Source organism: Sylvia atricapilla, chromosome 1, assembly GCF_009819655.1.
Source record: "Sylvia atricapilla isolate bSylAtr1 chromosome 1, bSylAtr1.pri, whole genome shotgun sequence".
In the NCBI taxonomy this organism is placed as follows: Eukaryota; Metazoa; Chordata; class Aves; order Passeriformes; family Sylviidae; genus Sylvia; species Sylvia atricapilla.
In genome coordinates this window covers 18209546-18235624 of record NC_089140.1, presented here as the reverse complement: position 1 = coordinate 18235624, position 26079 = coordinate 18209546, and the positions used below count along the sequence as shown (strand labels likewise).

Sequence of the window (26079 nt, the reverse complement as noted above, 5' to 3'; positions counted from 1 at the left end):
TAAACTAAGGAAGTAAGGGCATGTGTTGGAGCACTGAAAGATAACTGTGCTCGTTAATCAGTAGCATGCTCTTTGATGTGGTTTTAGGTAATACCAACTATCAAACTACTCAACAATGCTTGGACACTGTTTAAGGGATATCACAAGGCAGGAACAGTTTCCAGTAGCATAGGTGAGGCCATTGTGCTTTGAGGAAAGAGGAGTTTAGGTAGACAGATGTGTAATGCTGTGTCACCTTCCTTTAGGGCCAGGGAGTGGGCCTGGGTACGTTTTATTTCCTGGGGGGCCATTGCAGATACTGTTTTGTTGCCATATCTTAGTGCTTTAGATCAGGCTTTTGAAGGTGTTTGGGTATCTTACAGGATGCACAAAAGCGCTCACGTGGTTCTTTGTTTTTCTGGACCTGATCCAGAAGGGATGTGGGCTTTGCATTGTTTAAATTGTGGGTACCTTGACAGTAGGACTAGCACTGCATGGTGTCCGGGCTCCCTGTGCAGAGCAGGGAGAATCAGGCATCTTGGGATGAGATCAAAGCCAGCTGGTATACGGAGAGAGAGCCCTCTAGAGCTTGTCCATAGGGATCATCTGTCAATGCCCGGGCTGGAGGCCATACTCCAGGCACACAGACATAGCAGCAGGTGAGTTGTGTCCTTATGGATCTTGCCCTTCATGAGAGAGAGGAACTTTCTTTCTCACAACGTGGTTTTCTCTGGCCAGAGTACTTTAACTGGGCTCTGGATTTTGAAAATGTAAGGCAGTAGAAGAAACTTCATCATCTTCAGCTTCTAAATCCTAATGGCAGTTATAAAACTGCAGGAGGAGACTGAAATGTGACTTTTTGAAGGAAGACTGTGCCTTTAGAAGAGATCACTGCTGCAGTTTACATGGGAACCCCGTGCTGTGTGCAGTGTCATGTATTAGATATACATAATGAAAACATTATTTGGTCCAGCACTGAGGGAGGTGGGCAGAATTGAGACAAGAGCTTAGACTTTGCTTGCTCTTATGACAAAACGGTCAAGGTACTTAGTTCTGTTCAAAGTGAGCTTTTTCTGGAGTAAAATTGCAGGCTGCTTGGTCAAAATTGAGGATTATTCAGTATTGGGTGTTGATGGGATGGGTTTTCAGTATCCTCACTGTGGGTTTTAGGCAGTATTTAGGCATTTCAGGATTCAGATCCTAGACTCTTTTATTGGATCTAATTCTCTCTGTCTCAGTTTCCTGTTTGCAAATGTAAGTAGTGTTTTCTCATAGAGATGTTGTGAGGATATCTATTTTAGAAAGTGTAAAACCTGGCAAGTGTTACAGACGGGTAGAATTATTTTAGGAGCTTGCCCTGCATAACCTGTGTAATTTGGTTAAATATGCTAAGAGTTATTCTTTTTGCAGCTCTTTTTGTTCACTATTCCCTTAAACAAACAGACCTACCTAGACTGCTATCTTTTTCTCATATCCTCTTAGCTCTCTTTAATTTTTTCTGTTTGTTATGCACTTGCTGTAGTTTTTATGTCATGAGCTGTCCCAAAGGACTGTAGGTTCATTGTTTGTGTGATGTGTAGTGGTCCTGATTGGGATCTGTATGGGATATTGCTTCTATTAAAAAAAAAAAAGTCCAATTTAGGCATGTCTGTACTATATTATGCTTTAAACTTCTAATGTTAGTGAATGTTTGTTTGTTTCTTATTTATCTAGCGTTACTACAAGAAAACAGCTGCATTTGTGCTAAGAGCAATTGCTAAGCATTCTCCACAACTAGCTCAGGCAATCGTCCAGTGTGGAGGACTGGAAATGCTGGTGATTTGCTTGGAAGATTTTGACCCTGGAGTTAAAGAAGGTGCATCTTGGGCATTTGGGTATATTGCCCGACACAGTCCAGGTAACAAGTTTGATTTGTGTTATCTTTTACCTTAGTGTCATGTGATAGTAATAATAATAATAATAATAATGATAATAATAATAAATTGTGTTATTTTGGTAAATAGAACAAGGTGCTTTTTCTTCTCCACTGTTACAAATTTTAAACTGGGGACAGAACCCCAGTGTTACTGTACCATTCCAACAATGCTGTACCTTTTTGTGGGAAGCTGGCATACCTGACACCAGCAGTGCCCAGTTGTGAGAGGTGCTTTAAGAGATGTGTTTGGCCCGTGGCCAGAAAAGGACAGTGCTTTATTCCTGTTCATGAAGAGATTTCTGAATCTTTATTTATTGTGTTGGCGTTCTTGCAGAACCAGATTTCTTCTGCTTGGCATTCGTTCTTCTTTTATATCCATAGTTAAATGGAGAAGCCTAGGGAGAAGCAAGTTTCATTCAGCTTTGTGTTTGCAGGCCAAATTTATTGCAGTATGTTATCATTAGCCAGTGGGCCACACTACTCTCTGAGAGTCAGGAATAGATCCTAGGAATCCAATATTGAGCAGTTCACTGCTGTCTCACAGGCAGTTGTATAACTCACTGGTGGTGTCATGTTCCTATTTAAAAGCTGATCCACGTGGTTGATAGTGCTTTTACCAGCTATTTATATAGTTCAAGTAGAAGTTTAGACTGTGAATGAAAGAACTGAGAGAAGAAATTACTAGCTGGAAGGGGTGGGAGAAATGGTTCGTGTTCGTATTGGTCAAAGTTAAACTAATTTTAGGATCATAATATTAACTCCTGGTTTTATGTTTGGTTTTGGCTCTAAAATGTACATAAACTGATTTTGGAAGTGATTTTCTTTGTTTTTTAATCAATACAGAATGTTGGACTGCAGAAGGATTCCCACTTAGAGGGTTAGCTTACTGGGACAGTCTCCAAAGTTGTTAGTACCTTTCTAACAGACTGCATTTTCTGGGAACAAATTAATTCTTGGGACACCTCTCTGGTAATGATCTTTTATCGTTTGGTCATCAGGATTGAATTCCACCCTTGGTGGAAAATAATTGTTCCTTCCATCTGAAAGATATTTATTCAAAGATCAAAAGCATTCATTTGTATAAATGTGTGTAGTGTGTGTGTGTGTCCGTGTTACTCTTAACATAAACATTTCTGCAGTTTTGTTATGTCACTAAATCAATATTGACTCACTTCAATTGCCCTTCATGCTATTCACTGCATGAATGCTGGCTGAGCTTTAGGGTGATCCAGTTCACTCGGACAGCATTATCTGCAAAGATGGAGGTGATGTGGGGGTATTGAAGACATCAAATTCCTTGTACAAATTTTTATTCCATGGTTATGAATAATGTATTCGCTGATGGTGAATGGGTGCATACCTTATGTCAATTTACAACAACAATAAGAACAGCATCCTCAGAAATTGAGTTGAAATTGTGAGTGCTACCAAGCTGCAAGCATCAGGACATAGGCAGATCACTAGATGTAATCAGTAAAAAAGAAAACCCAAATGCCAACGAAAGCCCACCAAAAGATCCCTGGAAAATTTACCCAGCTACAACCAATTTAGGGGATTTACCTTCCTCTATAACACAATCACAGGATGTCTCTAAAAGGGTTATTGAAAATAGAGGAGTTATACTGAAAAAATATCACTCTGTGCATCATGTGTTCCTTACACTGCTACAGGCATGCCTTTGCAACACGATATTGTTGGAGATGGGATACAGAGACAAAAAAATGAGATACTGAGACTTTTTCTTATCAATAGCTGTTACTGTTCAAGAAACTCTGGATTAGACTGGCATGCTCCTGTTGGCAAAACTTGGTGGTTATGATATTCTGTTATTGACTTTCTGTGGACACATAAAGCAGCTTTAAGTTTAAAAATAGAGCTGGGTGTGAAATGGTTTCTCCTGGCCACAAAAGGTTTTTCAGTTTCAAAAATTGTTTCAGTTCTGAACTGGGACAATATTAAGACAAGACTTTTTCTCTCTTCTGAAAAGATTGGGGGGTAGGGAGATTTGTTTGCCCCAGCAAAAAAAGTTCAATAATTAGGGCATATCTCTGGGACTAAAGTCCTGATCTGTTTTAGGCAGGATGTGAACCTCTGTCTTCATGAGTGCAGTCAAAGACTCCCAGAATTTGGTGATAACTGTTTGCAGTGGTGAGGGTCTCTGCTTTTAATCAGAAATTGCATCCATGACCTAGTAAAGCTACTAAGGACTGCAGTGTATGTTCCCATGAAAAGACTTCCATTTGGAGAAATTGAGGCTTCCCACCCTGATGAAAACACTCTGCTTAACAAGTTCTATACTAACTTCATAAAAAAGTCTTTTAAAATGCAGTTCTGTGAACATATGTCTCCAGAAGGCCTGTGAGATTTTAGGTCAAGATAAATGTCTCATGAGGTTTCAAGATGCTAGAAATCTTGTCCCATCACATTCCAAAATTTAGAAACTGTTCTTGCAGTTCTGCTCTTTATTTCCCTTTGAGCCGAATTTCAGATTCTGATCTTACTCCAAAGTGTACAAATCAATGTGCAGTGAGTTTGCCATTTGTTATTTCTGCTATTTGCATTTAAAAAGAATGGAAAGTGTTTCAAATACCATAAATACCATCATGTCCATGAAAAATATTTTGTAACATTTTACTTATACCATATTCAGTAAAGTGCAAAATTGTTTTCTTTGAAGTATGCAAATAATTTGGCTTTCCATTTTCTTTGTATTAAAGGTGTAATTTATTAATTGCCTCATACCCACTTCAGTATATTGGGAATTGGTAGGAAAACAAAAATAAACAACACTGTTTATACTGAAGCGTGTTGCTAAGAGCAGAGTTTTGCTTATATTCTGTCATACAGTGGATCATAGCTCAGCTTAGAAGGGACCTTGGGAGGTCTCTAGTCCAGCTTCATGCTTGAACCAGTATTACCTACAAGAACTGGTTCTTCAGCTCATCAGTGATTTGAGTCTAACCTCCATCCTCCTGGTGAAAGGTTTTCCCATTGGTTCCGGTGGAATCTTTAACACTGTGGTTGTAGTGGCTTGCATAAACCTCTGATTTTGAAGTGCAGCCTTTGGGCCACTTGTGAGAATTAGAGTCTTTCTGTGTGACCATAACGTGATCACAGAGTCCTCAGAAAAATACAGTATTGGTGGTTGTTTTGGTCAAAATTTGTTGTTTCCTGTGGATGCACCTGCTACCACAGCAAGGTCTGTTTGAGAACCCCGGGTCTGAACTGAAACTTGCATTTCCTTCCAACCAAGGGTTTTGCTGCTGCTCTGCTATGGGGATATAATATTGTATATTGTCAATATAATATTGAGCTGGTTTTCTTTCTCTGGGGACAACCTGGACATTCACTTTCCCACCTTCATCTTTTTTTATCCTCATCTGTTTTTTTAAATTTATTGCCAATGTGTTAATATCAGTAGTTTTTTAAACCACCTTAAACTAGTTTAGAATAATCCTGTAAGACTTCCCATTGTTTTCAGTGGGCATGTAGATGGGATCTTGACTCCACTTTGTTGGCTTTCCCCTTTTCCTAACCACATAAACTCATGATGAGCCTTCAACTTACTTTGAATTAATTTCTTCATCCCTAATGAGTACTTCAGTATTGAGACAAACCAGTGCAACTCTAGTACAACTTCTAGTTGTACTAGAACTGGTGGCATCTCAGACTCCAAAATCTGTCTTTATTAGTCTTTCTTCCACATCCATTTGAATCTTGTCTGCAGTATCTCCACTTGCTAAAATCTTCCTTATGTAGATCTGGGTGAAAGCAATTAAATTATGGTTACTTTGAGCCATAGTTCTCTTGTTTTGAACATACGAAGTTCAATTTCCTACTTCACCTCTCATAGGGAGTTCAACTTTATCATCATGTACTTGGACAAGTTCCTTAGGTTGTACCTCAATGTGAGTTCCAAGCCTGTGGTTTTCATAACCTTCTGTGAAACTAAATGAGGTTCATACATTGGCTTTTCTCTGCTGTCTTTCTCCTCTGCAGCTATGAGTCTCGTCTTTGCCCTTATAATACAGCCTGGGTGTAGTATTTGGAAGAGTATTTTTGTAATTTGTTTCAGTTATTTTAATATTTTCTGACTGAATATTTGGTTTTAAAAATTTCTTATTGCCAAGTTTGTTTTCACCTCTAACTCCTTCTCAGTCTAAATTTTTTCCCACCTCTGTGTTTGTAATTGGATGGCAGAGTTTCCCGAATCCTTTGGTGTATAATCCTCATTAAAGATGTTTTACAAGTAGGAAGATTAATTGAGCCTTTTCTTGAGGAAAAAAAAAAAAAAAGAATTACAATTTATGATAGAATCATTAATACTTAGAATTGTAATTTTGGGCTGAATCTACAGGAAAACCGGATGGGAAATACTGTATTTCCTTTCTTCCCTGCCTCAGCTTTTCTGTTTTTCTGACAGTCCATTTACGACTTGTCTGTCTTGACACATGTCCAGCCCTCCATGTGGTAAGTTATTAGCCATGAACCTTATAAACACCACTGGAAGAAAAACCATTTAATTACCCATGACCAACAGTAACCATCAGTATTTAAATGATATCACACTTCTAACAGCAAGACCTGATCTAAATTGAATCAGATTTAGTTTGCTCTTTTGAAATAACTTTTACAGTTACTTTTGCATGCCTGAGTGTAGCTGTGACCTGAAACTATCGCTCTTTCTCTGCCTGCTTGAACTTCATGATTCTAGCTCATAAGACATCAAAGAAACCCATTCTTCTAGCACCGTGTCCCTCTTGACATCAAATTCTTGATATTAGCATTTCCCAGCAGACTGTGGGCAGTGGAGCTGGTTGGTCTGAAGTTCTGAGGCGCAGTCTGAGGGGTTGATCTGGACTGTTGGTCAGTAGATCACCATGTATCCACTTGGTCAGTGTACAGCAGCAAAACATGATCTGGAGAAACTGAGGATGGCTTTTTCCATGAAAAGCTGAGTGTAGCTTATACCACTTTCATTGATTAGCTCCTTTTCAGGTTTGTTTTGACATATATTTTAGGTGCATTTCACTTCAGATTTTTTAAACTGAAGATACAGCATTTGAGTTTTGTGAAATCTTATGATTTGTGTATTTTGAGGATGCATGCACTACATTTTCAGTCAACTATTTCTCTGGAAAACTAACTTTGTAGAGTTAATTTTAGAGATTCACAGAATGTTCTGAATTGGAAGGGGCCCACAAGGATCATCAAGTTCAACTTTTAAGTAAATGGCCTGTACAGGGGTTGAACCCACAACTTTGCCATTTTTAGCACTATGCTCTGGCCAACTAAGCTAATTTCAGACTATTGCATTAGTTTAAAAATTGCTGCATGATTTAATTTTTAATGTAATATTTATATTTTAAAAATATTGTATCATAAAATAACATACAGTAAATATTTGACTTATCACATGTATTGCAGTGTGTGGCTATAACTCACTAATTGAAAACAAATCTGGTCTGGAACATTATTTGGATATTAACGTAATGATGACATGACTTACAGATTTCATGAAAAACTGTATTAGTCTATGTATATTTAATGAAGTATGCTGTATTTTTCTTAGTATGAAAATCTCTTTATGGATGGACTATAAATCAAAAGCTAAGTTAGAGTCTTGAAATACAACAGCCATATGTTGCCATGGTACTGTAAGTCAAGATAAATGTTAAAGATAATAATGGATATGCATAATAAGGTGTAGCAAAACTGAATGAAGAACCTAATAGATTATTAAATCCCCTGTGGTTTTTACCACTTTTTCAACACTATTTTAAAATAGCACAGCTTGGTTATAATATAAATTTTGCTTCTGATACCCAGTAATTCTCATTTTAGGACTGTGATTAATGCTGCATACACAGAGAGAGCTAATGAATTTCTAATAGTGTAATTTTTGTCCATGTCAGCTAATCACATGCTCAGATTTTTTTTTTTTTTTAAGGTGCAGTTAGTTAAGGATATTGTGCTAATCTCAGACACACAGTATCACTCATGATATTTCTCATTTGTCTAATTGTGTATGATAACATTTTCTTGTTATTAAGGTATAAATTCTGTCTCATCCCATGTATGGTGGCAAAGACTAGTTTTGATCAGCAAGTTCCATTTTTGCAATCTTTTATGTAAGATAAATCTTTTAGATATGTTTTTTGTATTTTTGTTTTTGGCATTTGATCTATGCTAATATCTGCTTATCATTTAAAGAGGGTAAAATGCTCTCTAATTAGCTGGTTGATAAAATTTTGGTACTTTGGCTTTCTGTGTTGTTGTTAGCCATGCATAAAATGCTTTCCTATTGATCAGTGTAGAATAGCCAGGGTTTAAACAGCTGACATCTGCTTACTTTAAAAAAAGAAAAAGAAAACAGAATAACAAACCATTTCAGCCTAATCTACCTCAAATGTGTGCATGTAAATGGGGGTCCATCTATTGACCTGCATTCTTTTCAGTTGTGGATTGGTCCACACGGTTTATGAAACCAGGAGGGCTGATTTGAAATGCAGATGTCGAGACAGTGAACTACACCCTCCCCTTTTTCCTTTGCTGTATCTGTCAGGGTGAAAAATGGCTTGCACAAGGGTCAGTCACCCATACTCACTTAATTACTTTCCTTGGACCTACAGAACTGTCACAAGCTGTGGTGGATGCAGGCGCTGTTCCTCTTTTAGTGCTCTGTATCCAGGAGCCAGAAATTGCTGTGAAAAGGATTGCTGCTTCAACTCTCAGTGATATTTCAAAGCATTCTCCAGAGTTAGCACAGACAGTAGTGGATGCAGGAGCTATCGCTTACTTAGCTCAGATGATCCCGAACCCTGATGCTAAACTGAAGGTACATTTAATTTTTTTTTAAATCTCCATTATACCAGTTGTTACTTGAGATTGAATCAAAGACACGGATGTGCATGTTCATTTAGAAGCTCTTGGTTTGTGGGTTAACAAAATGTAACTGTAGTTAGTGACAAAGAGTTCTCCACATATTTACAAATTTAGCTACTGGATATAAACTGCAGCTCTGTGAGGAACAGCTGAACTAACCTTTAAAGTGAGTAGTATGGGGGTTTTTTTGAAAGATATAGTATATGAAGAATGCAACAGATACTTTTAATAGATAAAATTTGCACGTCTCAGTTACAAAAAAGATTTTGCATACTAAAGATTATGTGATAAACCAGTTAATTATGAACTTATTGTATTTTAGAATATACTATCTGATGTGAATAGCATCAGATCTTTTGTCAGATGTTTAATTTAATTATCTGTTGTCAGAGGCTTAATCGCTAGAGTTTAATTGACAAAAAAATTGTTTCTTATTATAAATTTTCTGTCTTACTCTATCAAACAGAGGACAACATAAAAATTCTACAAAAATTTCTTAATATAAGATCTGACAGATCCAATTTATGTAAATAAAAATACCTTCTATAGATTTTGCTAAATTTTTAATTACAGTTTTAAGTGGTGCATATATATATATTTTCTTTTTTTAATACATACAAGCTTGAGTGGGATAAAAACAAAAGAGAAACTTTTATTCAGGCACCAGCGAATGTTCTGTGCCATTATATTTGTGCGTGAATTGACTCAGTGAATTGTAAAATAGCTGTAATTGTTTTCCCTGTCCTGCTTTGTTTTCCTTGATGCAATAGATTTTTGTGTGCAGGGGGTGTGTGTGTTGTGGGATGTTTGTATACTATTGATTTTATAACAATTTTTACTTACTAGCGTCAGGTGCTGTCAGCTCTAAGCCAAATAGCAAAGCATTCAGTGGATCTTGCAGAGTTGGTGGTTGAAGCAGAAATTTTCCCAGTTGTGCTCACATGCCTGAAGGACTCAGATGAATATGTCAAGAAAAATGGTGCAACTTTAATTAGAGAGATAGCAAAGCATACGCCTGAGGTAAAACCTTGAAAATGCAAATACAAGGTCATATCATTAGATTTTACACTTTAAATAAAATACAGGATTATTCTGTCATTTGCTTTTCGAAAGGGAGGGCAAATGGCTGTTTGGCATGTTCATTGGAAAATATGGAAATGCTTGCTGATATTATGAGATGTGTATTGAATATGAATTGGGTTAGGAAACTGGGAATCATAAAATGTATACCTAGGTACTTCATTCTATGAGATATCAGCACAGAGAGGGAGTTCTTGGCTGACAGTACTGTCAGTCCTAGATATTAAAAATATTATGAGAAAAGCCTCACAGAAGTCATGATAGCAGCTAATAAATTGCAAGATCATCCTTTAACAATAATAGATGGTGTGTGTCTTTTTAAAAATCTTCAGGGGTTCTGGGATCACATTTTAATTATTTTTCCAATGACAGCAAAGGTCAAAAATTCTCTTATTTATTATTAACCTGATGGTAACTTGAGTTTGTAATTTGAGTTTGAGCATTTACAGTGTTTTTGTGCATAGGAAGGTGAGAATGTTTGGCAAAGTCAATACAAAATAAATATGAAAACCATATAATTATAACCATGTTAATCTGCCAGACCACAGAGATAATTAAAAGGCTCTAAATATGACTTTGGAATGAAATATAAGCCATGTATTTGTGGAACACACTAATGCTGAGCATAGTAATTTCAGAATCATAATACTAATTTTACAGCTGGGAAGTGTTTAGACATGAATGTTGTGCAGTTTCTTCAGTGTGCCAGTCTTTAGGCTGGTGATAAAAGTTTACAGTCTTGGCACATTTCCTGCTTTCTCTCTGTACCTCATGGGCAACGCAACTTCATTTCCTCAAAAAGGTAAAGAAATTATCATTAGCAAAAGGGAGCCCTAGGGTCAGAAGCCAGAGACCAAACTCAGGATTGCAGGTAAAGTCAGAAGAGCTTCTGGCACCAGATCCTCCATGCAAGAGGAACTGGCCATGCTAGCAGCTCTCCACAGAAGCAGTAGGAAGTATCTTGGTGACTCCCAATGGGAAGTCACAATCCATGTCTGACTTGAGAGTGACAGAGATGACTGTCCAGCTCTGGGAACTCTATCCAAGCAACACATCTTGCAGTGGAGAGAGGCTGGTAAATGGTATTTCTAGACGACTTGGCTGTGTCATTTGAGACTCATGGCTTTTGAATCTCGGCTCTCTCTCTGCATATGCAGTAAAATTCACGTGAAGGTTAGCAGCAGAGGGACTTAGAGGTAGGGCTAAGGGACACGGCAGGAGCTCTGCACATCCAGGTGCACGTGGCTGTGTCCAGACATAAGACTTGATTGCCGCTGGCTGTAATTCACAATCACATGAACAGATTTTCCTAAGTACTAACTGAAAATTTCATCTGGCTGTTTCATGAAGAAAACAATCCCCTCTTAAAGGCTCTAAGACAAAGGTGGATTTCATATTTATAGAAATCAATTGGATTGGGAGTTCATGTGACTTAGTTTTGTTCATTTAATTTTGACTTTTAAGAACATACTCCTTGCGCTTTGGAATCTGTAGGGAGAATGGGATACACCTAAAAGCATGAAAGAAAATAATAAATAATTTTAATTTCTATACATTATTGAAATCATACATATTCTACTGTTGTCTCCCAAGTGATGTGAGAAGTTTGCTTTTGGTAGAAACCCATGTTGCATAACTTGATTATCATTTATAAGCAAGGCTATATAATTTGGCATTTTGAGGCAGACTCCATTGCCCATCAAGTGTGTTCCCTGGACACTTCCCTCAGAGCATGCTGAATGGTGCAGCCTAAGTCGTTTTTGCACATCCAGAACAGTTGCAGCTTGGCTTCGTGCCTCAGCCTGAGGATCCACAAAGGATTTTATGTAACAGAGGTAATTTAGAATGCAGGTGAGAGGAGGAATGGGTGTCTCCCTCTGTCACTGCACAGAACATAGGATGTTAGTTTGTGAATGAGGGGGCACTAGGATGAAACAGTATCTGGCTCACTAGGTGCATCTTCAAGATCAGTCGTGATAGGCTGTCATTTGCACATTTGTCTGGTGTGTGATGATAGAGTTGAGACTATGTCATTCCATGCTATACAGCATCAAGGATTCAGAACCCTGACTTCTTTGTAGTAAAGTCAATCAAAAACACGGTAGCAAATTAGCCTCATTCCTGAAAATTTGATGCTGCACTTAGTTCTCAGGAGTCTGTATGATACATCACTCTTATTCCAGCTTCATTTTGTAAAACACGAGCAAGACATTAGAAGTCTTCTCTGATGGGGTACTTTATGCCTGTTGATACTTCACAGTATCTAATCTCTTCTGTTTATCTTTTCAGCTTTCACAGCTTATAGTAAATTCAGGTGGAGTTGCTGCCGTGGTTGATTGTATTTGCAGCAGCAGAGGGACTGTCAGACTGCCTGGCATCATGACACTCGGTTATGTGGCGGCTCATTCAGAGGACCTGTCAATGGCAGTGATTGTCTCCAAGGTTAGCTATCACTTTGTTGTCTTCCTGTAGTTCTTCAGCAGTACTCTTTGGTACAGATACAAATTAACATAGGCAGAGAATTTATTTTGTGACAGGATTATGTACTTGCTCTGGATGAATGCACTTTCTCCTAGTATTGCTGCTTTCTGTGACTGAAATTATGTGGTAACCCGATTAAAGGGTGTCTTTATGGTGTTGAACCTTTTACAAAACATCCTGGATTAGTTGGTATTACAGTGTATGATTTTTCTGTGTTGCAATTGCATGGGTACAGAAAATAAGTCACTGAATTTCTGTAGTCTGCTTCCTCTTAAAATGTGTATTTGTGGCTACATCAAAAGCTTCTTTGAAGCAACATCTTTAATGGAGTGTTCTTCATTGTACTAACATGACTCTGCTAGTATTGCTGGAGTATCTTGCAACAGCAATCTTCAGACTTGAAAGGACCTCAGTTTCTAATGCAGTGTGGTTTGATTCAGTTGTGCAAGTAACATTTCAAATGAGTAAAGTTATACGTTTTCAGGTTTAAATAAATTCTGCTGGGCAATGATATAGAAGAGGGAGAATTTGCAATGTTTGCAATAGGTGAAATTAGGGCCTGGCTTAGTAGTCTGATGTGAATAATGCTAATGACAGAAGGAAGGAAACAATTTTGCTAACATTTTTGATCCATTTTCACACTATGTCAGTCATTTAAAATGTTTGTATGAGTGGAGCAACAAAACAATATAAGCAAAGGAACAGAAATTTCTTCCAGTAGAAGTGCAAGTTGAAAAATGGAAGTTGCTGCAACATAATTTAGTGTGCAGGAAAAGTAGGAGTGATCAAAAAAATGCTCTTCTGTATTTTAAATCTAAAGAAATAGATGCGCTTTTTTGTCATCTCTGGAGGCCCTTCTTCTCTGGATGTGTCTGGATGTGTCTGTCTCTCCAGTTGCAGGGATGCCTAGAGAAAATATATTCCTGCTGTTGAGTGCTTGACATTAAGTGGGATGAAACCAGGATTAAGTTCTGGAGGAAACCCCTAAGTTAGATTTTTGAAGCATAATAATGATTCCTATCGTAACTGAATGGAACTGCTGTGAGAGCTGTTGTAGGAATCTGGGCAAACTTTGATGAAATTAAATATGTTAATGAATGACCCACAAAAGAAATAATAATAAACCCAAATAAACCCAAAAGCCATTGAACAAAACAAAAACAAACCTACTTCAGGGGAAATTAAGCTTGTGGAGTAGTACATAGTGCTGAGGATGGGGCTTGGTAAACTGGAACCATTTGAAAGAAATGTACTGTGGCATAACTATATGCAGTTAGACACAGATGATGTTATGATGTAAAGTGATAGTTCCATTCCATGGTACACTAATCTGGAAAGGATAAATTCTGAACAGTGATTTTTGGGATCATACTAGACAAACACTTCATTGTGGTCTTCTGTTGTAATGCAGTGGCAACCCCCCCCCACAATTTAGTCCTTTGTGGTGTGAAAGCGTAGAAGATGAAGGATTATTGGAAAAGAGAAGTTAATCTATTTGTTTATATATTTGTAGTAATATATAGAGTTCCACTGTCTGTATTTGAAAAAATATCTTGGGGGAAAAAACCCAAAAGCAGAAACAAAGCAGAAAACTCTGCAGAAACGAGCAAAGAAGGATTCATGGGATGGAGAAAAAGGTTTTAGGGATAGAGGTTTGGTTGCCTTGCCTTATCTAAAGTAGCATGAAGTGTTTCCTGTTGAAGTGTTTTGGCGTAAAATAACAGCTACTAAGCAGCTGTGGAAAAAGTATAAAGACCCCAAACCAGAACAACTTCAGTAACAGCTGGATGTGAGATCTTCATCTCTTAATGTCTGCAAATCAAGAGTTGAAACCCTTCCAGAAGTGATTGCATGAGTCAAAGATGAACTACTGGACTCAAGAAGAGGTTGATAAGTTGAAATTTAGTGCTGTGGATAGTAAAATAGAAAGACTCAGTGATTGAGCCCTTCTGATTTCACAGAATCATAACCATTCAAATTCTTTTATTTTCAGTCTGAGAAAAACTGCCACCTTTACTCAGTACAGCCTGAATTATGTTGCATATTCTTTTTATACCTTACATTTGCTTGTTTGTTCAAACTGCTTTCTGACTTAGAACATTGAATCTGTTTCTTTTTAACTACATTTATTAAGATTTATTAAGAATTCTTGCTAATCATGATACCGTAAAAATTGACACCGCTAGCATGCATTCTCTTATAGCTTTTTTTCAAAAACAGAGTGTAAATAGAGAAACATTTTCTAACTATCTGTGTCTGTTTCGCATTGTCATTCCCTGGTCTACATTTGTAAAGGTTGTGCTTTTGATTAATGCTACAGGGAATACCACCACTGTGTGCCTGCTTGATAGAAGAACATGAAGATCATATTAAGGCAGCAGCTGCTTGGGCCTTGGGACAGATTGGGAGACATACTGCTGAGCATGCACGTCATGTTGCAGTAGCAAACGTGCTGCCCACACTGCTCGATATCTTTGTGGACACACAGAGCTCAGAAGATCTTAAGACGAAAGCAAGTAGACCTGTAGTATTTGCAGTATGGTATCTTAATTGTAATTAAGAGGTTTAAGTGCTTAAAAACTACTGAATTATGTGTGTTTTTATTGATGCTCACTGAGTCACAGCTTTCCTGGGCGCAGAGTGTCTGAAGGCTGTGTCATTTATTAGGGGACTGGCTGGTCCTAATGCACGTGCATATGGTGTATACCAAATCATATGCTACAGACACCATAGTCTAATCCCTTCTTTTTTTTCCCAGTTTAGATCAGAGTTGCATAGACTCATAAATGCTGTAATTTCTTGTGACTCATTTCTAATTATCCACTTCTTTTTTTGCAAGTATAAGCTCTTATAGAAAATATTACAGTCCTTGTAATAATTTTGCCTACATTTTTATTATTATAATAAAACTGTAACAGCTAATCAAGGCTCTGCCCTTAAAACATGCAACTGCCCATGTTTAGGGCCTTTCTTTGTGTGGGAGCTAGTAGAGTTGCAGTTTAGTGAAGTGTATTTCTGAGCAACAGTAAGTGAACCTACAGAAGAGTGTAATAGTTCAGGATATGATCTCCCATGTTGCACTATGCTTCCGTTCATTCCACTGAAATACCACATTCCAGATCTGTAAAGTAACTTTGATATGGTAATTTCCAGTGGTCCCAAAAATATTGAAGCCAAATTAGCTGTATCTTGCTAGTCTTGCTCAAGAAGGTCACTACTGCTTGTATCAGTCAACACTGAGTTTGTTTTCAGAAATATGCACCAATGCACAATTGTTTCATTCTCTCTTTTCTCCTCTGCCTGGACAGTACTGCACTTTGCTGTCCCAGACCAGCAGCCTCTCCTAGTAAGCCACCTCTAAAATACAATCTTTTAAAATGTGTTTTGATTTAACTTTCTTATTATATTAGAGTACTTCAATTTACCTAAAGGGTCTACTCCAGCTTTCATTATAGTCAAAGGAAAATTGCCATTACTTTGAACATAGATAACATAATAATAATATGATGCACTGTAGACTTTGAGGTTTAATAAATCTAAGTAGAAAATTGATTCTTCATTAAGTGATCTGATAGATATCATGGTCTGTATTCAGAAATTGCTCATTGAAAATTCTGATCAATTTGATTTTTTTATCAGACTTCAGTGATATATATGAATTCTTGTTGTTCTCACTTATATCTTACTAGAGAAAGTTTATTTTGCATTTCAATAGACTAAGAAAGCCTTAAAGAACATTCTTCAGAAATGCACGTATCTTCCAGCACTTGAACCACTGCTTCATGAGGCTCCTCCCAGTATTATGAAGCATATTATTGGGCAGTTCAGCAAGGTAAGAAAAGGCTTTGCTTCGTGAGTAATATGTTAATTGCTAATTGTTTGCCATTTAGCAAGGAAACTATCTTTCCAAAGAAATCACTCTAAACGTGTCATTGTTTTCTCGGGATCCTCAAGCATTCTCTTCAAAAGCAGTTTGGATCCTGGTTTTTTGTCTGATGCAGCTGGATACTGTTTCATTTGGAATCTGCCATAATTCATTCTAAGACTGGGAAAACAGTTTCTTATAAGCAAGGTGTTTTTTTCTTCCTTTCCTCTTGAGATTAAGTGGAATATTAACTCACGTGCAAATATTTTTGCTGAGCCAATGTATCACGTAAATCCCAGTCACATCTGTTTTAGATAAACTACAAGCTGTCTGTACAGGAGTGACTTAAGTCAGATATTTTACCATAATATAAGGGCTTCATTCCTTTTATCCTGATTAATTTTCAGTCTCAAATAAGTGTAAAAATTCCAAATCTTTTCTTATCCCTCTCAAAATTTTGAAAGTTAGTTGTTAATTACATTGTTGATTTGAATGCAGCAGCAAAAGTGATACAATTTATTCAAAATATTTAACATTTGTAAGTAATTGCTAACCAACTGGGAGACTTGCAGTGTCTGTCATGTTCAGCTCGTGCTGGGAATCCTGTTCAATGATAGACTATGTTTTGTGCAATACTCTGCAGTGTAACCTGTTAGCAGGGTATACCAAGCTCTGTTGGTTCTTTCTGGAAATGGCCAAGTAAAACACTCTAGATACTCAGTTCTCATTATGAAAGATCTAGAAGCACTGCTGTTGGTAGTGCAAATTCCTGATTATGTTGCCACAGTTTTATTTGTCCTGTCTTCTTGCTAAGGCTGTTCAAAGACTGGAAATTTGCACAGAATCCAGTCCCTTTTGCTTCTCTGTTGTGATTGACGCTATTAATGAATCAAGTGCATAGCAACTGGTTATCCAGTGTATATTTGAATGTTGTTTGCTATTGAAATGGTTTTGTGCCCTTCATATCAGCTGATATTTTTTTTTGTTTCGATTTTCTCTTTTGCCTGTATGTTATTAAACTATTCTTGTCTGGCATTTGCTCTTCTGAGGTATACTCTTAAAATTAGGTTCTCTGTAGTAAAGCATTTTTCTCTCCTGTGCCATAGCTTGGGAATTTCCTATTCTTAGAGCTGTGGTCTGTTACTTCTGTTATTTATGGCACAGTAAAAGCGTTATTTCCAAGCTGTGCTTCAAAATGGGGTGCTATTTGTTTTTCGTGCTGGACTGTGCATTTTAACATTAGCATTTTCAGGGTTTGTGCAATTCTGTGCTGTCTCAGGTTGGACTGGGGGAAAGGGACTGTGTCTCAGAGGTGCTCTCTCTCTTTAGGATTCCATCCAAGAGAGTTTTCGGCTGTCTTATCCAGCCTGGAAGTCACAGTGTGGAGGAGGAAGGCAGGGAAAGGGCCATATCCTGTCTCCTTGCTAGTTCCTCCGTGGCAGTTCTTGTTGTGGGAGATATGTGAAAACAGACGTCTGTTCAGTTCCCACAACGAAAAAATCACAGTTGTTCCTGACACTTCTGTGGAGCATATAATAGAGAGGAGTCTCTGTGCTCTCCTGCTTTTTCTTTACCTGTCTGTTGATTTTGTACAGCCTAGAGGAACCACAGAAATGAAGGTTGTTTGCCTGTATGCACGGAAGAAATCTTGTTCTTTTTCTTCATCCTTTTAGGCATTCCCTTCCTCATTTGAGGCTCTTGTTTTACACTGAAATACAGTCAAATTTATGGCTTAATGTCTGACCAGTGTGGAAAATGCTTTTGCCCTCATAATCTGTAACTCTCAGAGTTGGTTTTAAACGCATCTGGTTTTGCCGTAGATGCAGCTGACATCTTGCATTATCTTTCTGTCTTTTTCTCTCTCTTTTTTTTTTTTAATAATATTGCAGCCCTTTGGGCCTATGGACTACATGCTGTCATTCTCCCTCGCCTGGCCCAGCCCCCACCTCTCTTCATTCCTCCCTCCCTGCCGTCCTCTGGACAGAGCTGTGTATTGGCATCACTCAGGGAGCACAGAATGTTATTGTCTGATCATTTCTGCTTCTCATCCCCTTTGGCTGCAGAAACTTCACGTTTTTGCTTTGTGTGTGTGTTTGTAAAAGGCTTCCATGGCTACACAGTGTGTTAAAGGATTTTAATATCTAGGAATTTAATAGTAGCATGTAATGCTTCAAGGCTGTATTGTTCACTTGCAACAATTCTCAGTATTGTTTTCATGCACTAATCTATACTAGATCATTATAATGATATAAAATTCAGCTCTACAATTAAACTGTGGGAATTGACATAAAAGACCTGAATAACTTGGTTTAAGTGGAACAGATGCTGTTGTTATTCCATGTTAGTGTTCTGTTTTTATTATCTATTTATTCCCTACAATCTTATTGTCTTTGTAGGAATAATTCAAGAAATATTATTTATGTAAGGATAAATATTAAGTTCATTATTTTATATATGTTATGTATTAAAGTACATGATTAATGATGTTGTAATCATAAAAGGCTTATGGGGGTTTTTTCCCTATATAACTGGGTGCTGTAATACAGTAGTCATTGCAGATGTTTCTTTGATTTTCCATTTTATCTGTCCTCTGAATTAAAAACAAATAAGCAATATTTGAGCCTAGTGGCATACAGATTAATTCAAAATAATTTTTTATGTACTATTCTGTGCGTAGGTGTTACCACATGACAGTAAAGCACGTCGTCTCTTTGTAACAACTGGTGGGCTTAAAAAGGTTCAAGAAATAAGTGCAGAACCTGGGTCACTTCTTCAGGAATATATCAACACTATTAACAATTGCTATCCAGAGGAAATAGTCAGGTAGGGAAAATGAAATTTAAAGAATTCTTACTCGTAACATTGTTAGATGTTTTTCACAGGAACAAGACAAAGGAAGGATTTTAAATAGTAATTTAACTCCTATGTGAATTTTGGTTTTAATAAAACCAAAGCTTAACATTTGGTTAATTGCCCCAGCATAACACAACCTCTGGACACATACATTAGAACGCTTCTCTTTTTGTCTCTGGAATCAAATTTCTTTGTCAACAAAGCCCAAATAATCAGGCTCTTGCAGGAAAGTGTGACGAAAAGTCAGTCTGCACTGCCCAGATGGACTCTGAGTCTTCAGTACAACTACTCATATTTACGCATATCTGTGGGAAATTTATTTTGGTAACTTATTTGTGGTTTACTTAGGCTCCAAAATACAGCTATTGCTGAATCTTTGGTTGCATCCTTGACTTTCATAATAGTGTGTCTGAACTGGTGTATTCAGAGGTTCCTTTGAAACTTCCTCTGATGTACAGAGGGTCCGGAGGCTCTCCTGCACAGTTGGTCTGCCCACAGCTGCTCTTCCTCCCTGAGCCTCATCATGAGGCTTAAGTGTTATATAAAAGGACCATACACCAGCTGTCTGCACCAAGTTGAACTTTGCCCTTAATGAATACAGAAACACTATTAAATAGCTTACAGTCAAAATGTCACCATCCTAAATTGTAATAATGAGAGAAATGCCCTCCTAGATTCTAGATATCCATTTACCAGTCCTTCACTCCATCAACACAACATCAGAAGGATGTTGTACTCATGTACTCCCTCTACAGGCTCTGAAAATCTGCATCATCAATTTTAATTATGGCAGCAGAGTTCTTCAGCTAATAGTAGCTGGAAACTAAGTCTCACAAAATGAAGCCCTGTTTGTCCCCACAAAGAAAAGCCAGTGGCTGTCAAATGAGTAAAAGAAAAGTCATTCAGAAATTTTATTTTGCAGCTAGTACTTGAGAGGGAAAGAGGAATTTGTTTATGCTCTTCTGGGTATTAATAATGTTTCTTTGTTATAGCTGTTTGTTCTCCCTGTAAATGAAAAAAGGTTACCCATCTAGCCTGGGATGTAATAAAGAAAAAGGCCCCTTCAAGCATCTCCTGCTTGCCTGTCTGTGCTACTGCCTGATGTTGGTTGTGCTGCCTGAGGCACAGCAGCTGTGATAGAATCCAGCTCTGGGTTTGTCCTGGAGACCTGTTATTTTAGGGTGTTTGCAGACTGAATACAGTAATGTATTGGAAAGTTTGCTTTACAATCACAGAAGTAATACGAGGTTTAAAAATAATTAAATTATGCAGAAATTATCCAGAAAATGAAAATTAACAAGGTAAATAGATTTTCCTGGAAGGAAAATGAGATTTTTTTGAGTATATTTTAGGCCTACATTACATGGAGGTGTGTTCCTCTCTCTTTATAGTTAAAGCTTCCAGTGCTCAGAGATGGCAATTCACATGTCTGCAAAACTAGAAATATACTGAGATGTATGTTTTTAGAATAATACAGTATTAAATTTCAGATGGTCTCAACCTGGAAAACAAGAACTAAATGCAGCTTTGATGCTTGCATATTGGATCCATGTAGCTGGTCCATTGAGGAAAACCAGTTGAATGACAGCAGGACAATAATGGCACCATAGAATCTTACTCTAAAGAAAACCCACTGGATAATGTCCATCCTTGAGCAGCCTTAGACAGAGGTCACTGCAATATTTTTTTTTGTTCCAGAACCAGTGTCCCTCTCATGAATGTAGACTTCATGTGAGTTTCAGGGTGTGTGCCTATGTCTGACAAACAGCAGCAGACTATTTGCAGCTGACAGTTCTGTGTAAACTCATGCTTTTTAACTAAAGGCCACAATTTCAAAAGAAGCCAACACCTACATTTCTTAGTAAAGACAATGCTTATGGCAGCTGAAGCTGAACTTATCTAAAATGTATCCACTTACCTACTTGCTCTAAAAGTAGCTAAATATATTTTTAAAAACCTGACTTACAAGTATAAATGATAATGTAAGTTGAAAAGCAGGTTGTTAAAACATTGTTGGGAGTAACTGTAGAATTCCTTGACCAGTGTTTAATGCTAAAATTTTTTCTTGATCAGTAGAAATATGCGTAGTGTTTCATTGCTTTGCACAGAACATGCCTTGTAGTCTAACAGACAAACAAAATGTTTCTCTTTCAGGTATTATACCCCTGGATATTCTGAGATACTTCTGGAAAGGGTGGAAAATTACCAACCAGTTTTATAAACGGCAGTGTTTTATTAGAGCTGCATTTCACATTTATGCCTTTATGACTCTAATACAAATACAGCTGTTGAAAGCCTTGCTTGGATCTCAAATCTCCTTCTTCTGTTTGAATTACTGAAAAAGCTAAGCAATTCTAGCAAGCTATATTTTGTTCTTTATAAACTTGTTTGTGGCTAAGTTTTTGTTCCTTTTTGTTTTTCTTTAACATTACTACCAGACATTGCCACATATATGAATGGAATCTCATGCAGGGGTGATGATTTATCACAGAAGCTTTTTTAGAATCAGTCATTTCCTTTTCCTTCCACAAGAAAGGTTTGTTATCTCATTCAAATTTTAGCCTTCTCAGTACTATTACCATTGTCCCCTTTTGCCTTTGCATATTGTTTAAAGCTTCCCAAGCCTGATGAGGGGAAAAAAAGCTGGCCCCTGTGCTTTTTCTAATAATGGAATTCTTTCTGCACTGAGACATCTCCTACTGCTACCTTTGAGGAAGTAAAGTGTTGTGATTTTGCATGTCCAAACATGTTAGTAGCAGCTAAACAAAGAAATAATGAGATCTGAAGATGATACAAGGGCTGAATTCTGCATGATGTGATAGTGTGGTGATCCTGGCCTGGCAGATAATGCATCTTGTGCAAAAGTCCTCCTAATTAAGGCAGGATTTGCTGTGCAGGAAAGGAGCACTCTGTTGTTTGACCTGTGCATTGTTGTTCTTCTTGAGAAGGACAGAGTGAACTCAGAACTTCCATGGATGCAAAGGGAAGGACCCTGGGAGCTTTGGTTCTGCAGGGGTCAGCAGCACATTTGTGTGGCTCAGAAGAGAGGAGACTTGCTTGGCTGCAGGAACACTGTTTGCAAAGTTCTGAGCACATTCAGAGGAAATCTGAGGACACTTAGGTCGCACTGATTGGACTGATGGGACTAAGGTGGTTCAGGATTTATCCTTCAAGAGCTGAAATAGCTGAAGAGTTGAGTTAAAACACATTTGGAACTTAAGTCTTGGAGCTGCAGATTACATCGATGTAGAGGTATGAGCTCGTTCCCATCTGTAGAACATCCTGAAACAATTTTTACCTTCCTTTGGAGAGTGAAAAGACTTTTATATTCTGCTTACTCCTCTGGTGTATCACACAGCAAACAACCCTCTGGTCTTCCCTAGTAAATAACTATCATTTACCATTTTCTGTTCTAACCATTTTTTTTTCTCATTTGCAGCAGTTTGGGGGGGTGTGGTTTTTTGGTGGTGGTGGGTTGGTTGTTTTTTTTTGTTTTGTGTTGTGGTGGTGGTGGGTTTTCTTTGTTTGGTTGGGGGGTTTTTTTGGTGGTTGTTTTGTTTTGTTTTGTTTTGTTTTTCTTTCCCAAAGACTACTAAACAGAGGTTCTGGAATGGGATATCGAAATACTGGCAGCCACAAGGAAAGACAATATTTGAAAACCTCCACTGGAGAGAAACTTACCTACTTTCTTAAGCATATAACTGAATGGGTTTATAAAAGAAGGACAGTTTCATCTATAACTCGTAAAGCAGGAGTAAAGAGTGATTGCAGTTGGAAATTATTTAGAGTGGCTTTTCTTTGTGAAATTCCAAATTGTTATTTTTTATTCTTGTCAGCGTATTTTTCAACAGTTCACAGGAACATTGGTGGGCTATCCTGTGTTAAAATTTATTTCTACAGAGGGCTGTCCTCCTGCTGTGAGGTACTTGGTGCTCTCAGACTCTGCTTTTCAGGAGGAGCAGGGGATGCACAGTACCTTACTGTATGGAGAGTGAGACAGAAACTGTTGGTGTCATGAATGTTGGTGTAGAATCCACACCAGATGGGTTCTTTCCTTAGCCCACAGCCAAGTGAAAAGCCTTGGAACTGACTAGCTTCTACCAAATGCCTTTTTGGTTTTAGTGTTTATATTCTGACATTAATGCTAGGATATTCTGGCACTATTAATGCTAGTGGAAAAACTGAGACTCTTAACAAGATTGCTGTTAAGAGTAATGCTTGGTAATTTTCTCATGTGTATTATGGGTATTTAAAAATCAAGTCTTGTACAATCTCAGAAACAAAATGCAATGGAAGGGCTTCAAGACAGTCTTGAAGGATCTGAAGCCTCTGTTTTCCCCGACAGAGCAGAAGTGGTGCCAGGGCTGTGTGCAGATGGGAGGCAGCAGAGGCATGGAGCTGTGTGTCCCCATAGCTGCCTCGTGTGCTCGGGAGCACCCCCACCCCACACAATGCTAATGTATATGTTTTGTGCAGAGAGAGCAAAGAGGCTTCAGTCCCCTGACAAATGTGCTCCTGCTGTGTCACACTGTGCTACACTGTAAGGATTCCACAGGGTTAAATTTCAATGCCTAAACAATTTGTTCACAGTCTTTTCACAGTCTTTTTCTGATTCCTGACAAAGGAAATGATTGCACAAGGCAAACCTTCAAAGCGATCTGATTGTGTAGAGCACAATCTAAATCAGACCTAGCATAAATACATCTTTACATCCTCTGGGCAGCTCTGGCCTGGGCCAGTGGCTGTTTGGCCTCTTGTTGCAGGATTCCTGGATGATGCCACATCCCATTAGGCTGTGGCAGTGCAAAGTCCTCTCCCACATAGTTTGAGACCCCCACAGTTGTTCTTTGCTGTAAGGCTGCTTCTCTGCCTTGCACCTTGTGGCTGGAGGCTTCCCTGGAGGTATATGTCTACACAAGACAGATCTAGCCCTTTACAGAAGAATTATTGCTAATTTGTATTTTACTAATGTAACTGTGGCAAGAGTTGCTTTTTTCCTGTAGTGTTTTACAAGGTGTTTCTTCAGTGTTTCTATTCCATCCTCTCATTTGGTTTAAGTTGTCATCTAAAACTATATTAGTGTTAGCTAATGCCAGCTACTCTGGCAGGCTTCAAGTGTGTATCATTTGTCTCAATTTCATATAATAAAATGTAGATTTGCATTTTAATTCATTCAAATGCTGTTTTCGTGTGAGTGGGTGACTGTGGTGCTGGAGAAGATGAACAACAGGCTCATTTTGCAGCTTGGCCCTTACACTGCCTTTAGAAGTTTGTCTCAGCTTACCACTCAGTGGTGCCTACTTTGGAGCTTAGGACATACAGGCATTTCAAGTAAGAGTCCCTCTCACAGAGATGGCTTATTAAGACACACAAAGAAAATTAAGCCAGTGCTTTGGCAGAAATAAATGTAAGCCCTTAAATAATTTTGCCTGTTCCTTTGACTGCAGCATTGGGACTTTTCAACTGAAGTCTCTAAAGATCTTCTCTGGGGGCCTGAGCCATGATTTTTTTGTCTGCATTACTACAGTTATTATTACATCTACAGATGTAAACCAGGGCCTTGACAGAACATGTAGATGTGCAGAACTTTTACCATATTTCATTCAGCGGATGGATTAACTGGCCTACAAAAGCTCCTTTCTTTGTCTGAATGACTGGAAACCTAGAGGATCTGAAAAGGGGAAATTCAAGGAGTTCAACTCTTGTGCATATAATATGTTCTGCATGTCCAGAGGGATTTACCAAGGGATTGCTTTGTCTCATCTGAAGTGATCAAGCTGCTGGAGATCTGCATCTTAACAAACAAATGAACAAAATGTTGAAGGAGTTGAATGGAACTGGTGGAGGAAATGAATCTCATTTTGTGAAGTAAAGCTTAAAGTTACTGTAATTAGGAAGTGGATGGAGTGTGAGTAGATCTTCAAGTGTTCTTGATTTGGTCTAAGGGGTTGTGAATTAGCCTGGCTGAAGGGGAGTTTTAAGCATGGAAAAATGCCATGGGATGCTTTCAACTTTGTTACAAATCGGAGTCCTCTGATTTCTGGGTATGTAGGGGTTGCAGACAATTGTCTCACCACGTGAAAAATCTGTGAAAGCATGCTTGCCTCAATTTCTTCCTTAATGTCTGCTTGGTTTCCAGTATCTTGGTTGTTGGAATTTTAGATCTCTCTTTGTGACCGGGGGTGGGGGAGGAGGGGGGGTGGGGAAGGAAATGTGGAGTAGGACTGGATTGCAAAGCCAGTGGTTCCACTTCTCACACTGACATAGGACTGCTTTTATGGTCTTGGATAATTATTACAAATCCCTATGATTCATCATTTTCATCTGTGAACTATCTGTTCTACTTCTTTGTTAACTTACAGAAGTGCTGGGAAAATTAAATTCATATGAGAGATTGATGCAGCAGAACTTAAGTTCTTTATAACTAATACCATATTCAGAAAGAAATATTGTTCAAGAACCTACAAAGATTTACCTAGGAAGTCTTGGAGATGCTGATTTTAGAATTGGAGTTGAACTAAGAGTCAGTGGATTTTGTGTTTCCTCATCTGACACAATTTAAAGGCATCAGAGAAAAAGAGGAAATTAATATATCTTGTGACGATACTAAAATTATTTATGTTATTTTTGTATAATAGTTAACTGATAATATTGATGCTACTGTGCTTTATTCTGCAGCCAGCTCTGTAATTTAGCTAGTGAAAATACTAATTACGTTATTACGGCTGTACTGTATTTCTAGATATGGCACAAAAGACTGAGTTAGAAAATAGAAATTGTATAAGCAATGCTAATGCATATTTTGATGATGAGAATTCCTTTTAAACCAGGAGATAGTTTTGTGCTGCCTTTCAGGAGAAGTGACTCCTGCTTGGGTTAGACATGTTTCATGGCTGTGTCCCTCCAGCCTGGAGCTCTGATCATGAGGTGCCGAGGGACTGGGAGCTGCTGCCCGTAGCACAAACTGGTTGTGTTCACTCTCATGCATCAGCAAGCCATGGAGAGGAACAATGCAAGGCTA

At 38.0% G+C, this 26079-nt stretch overlaps 1 protein-coding gene across 1 annotated transcript in view; it reads left to right on the top strand.

Annotated features, from left to right (window-relative positions):
* SPAG6 (sperm associated antigen 6) overlaps positions 1-22445 on the top strand; it is a 35218-nt gene extending 12773 nt beyond the window's left edge. Inside the window, exons 4-11 of the mRNA XM_066316284.1 lie at positions 1693-1876; positions 8527-8732; positions 9626-9799; positions 12149-12301; positions 14661-14852; positions 16056-16172; positions 18883-19028; positions 21213-22445. Coding sequence (XP_066172381.1) covers positions 1693-1876; positions 8527-8732; positions 9626-9799; positions 12149-12301; positions 14661-14852; positions 16056-16172; positions 18883-19028; positions 21213-21279 — 1239 coding nt within the window. The 3' untranslated portion in view covers positions 21280-22445. The remainder of the gene's footprint in view (positions 1-1692; positions 1877-8526; positions 8733-9625; positions 9800-12148; positions 12302-14660; positions 14853-16055; positions 16173-18882; positions 19029-21212) is intronic.
* The last annotated feature ends 3634 nt before the right edge of the window (positions 22446-26079 follow it).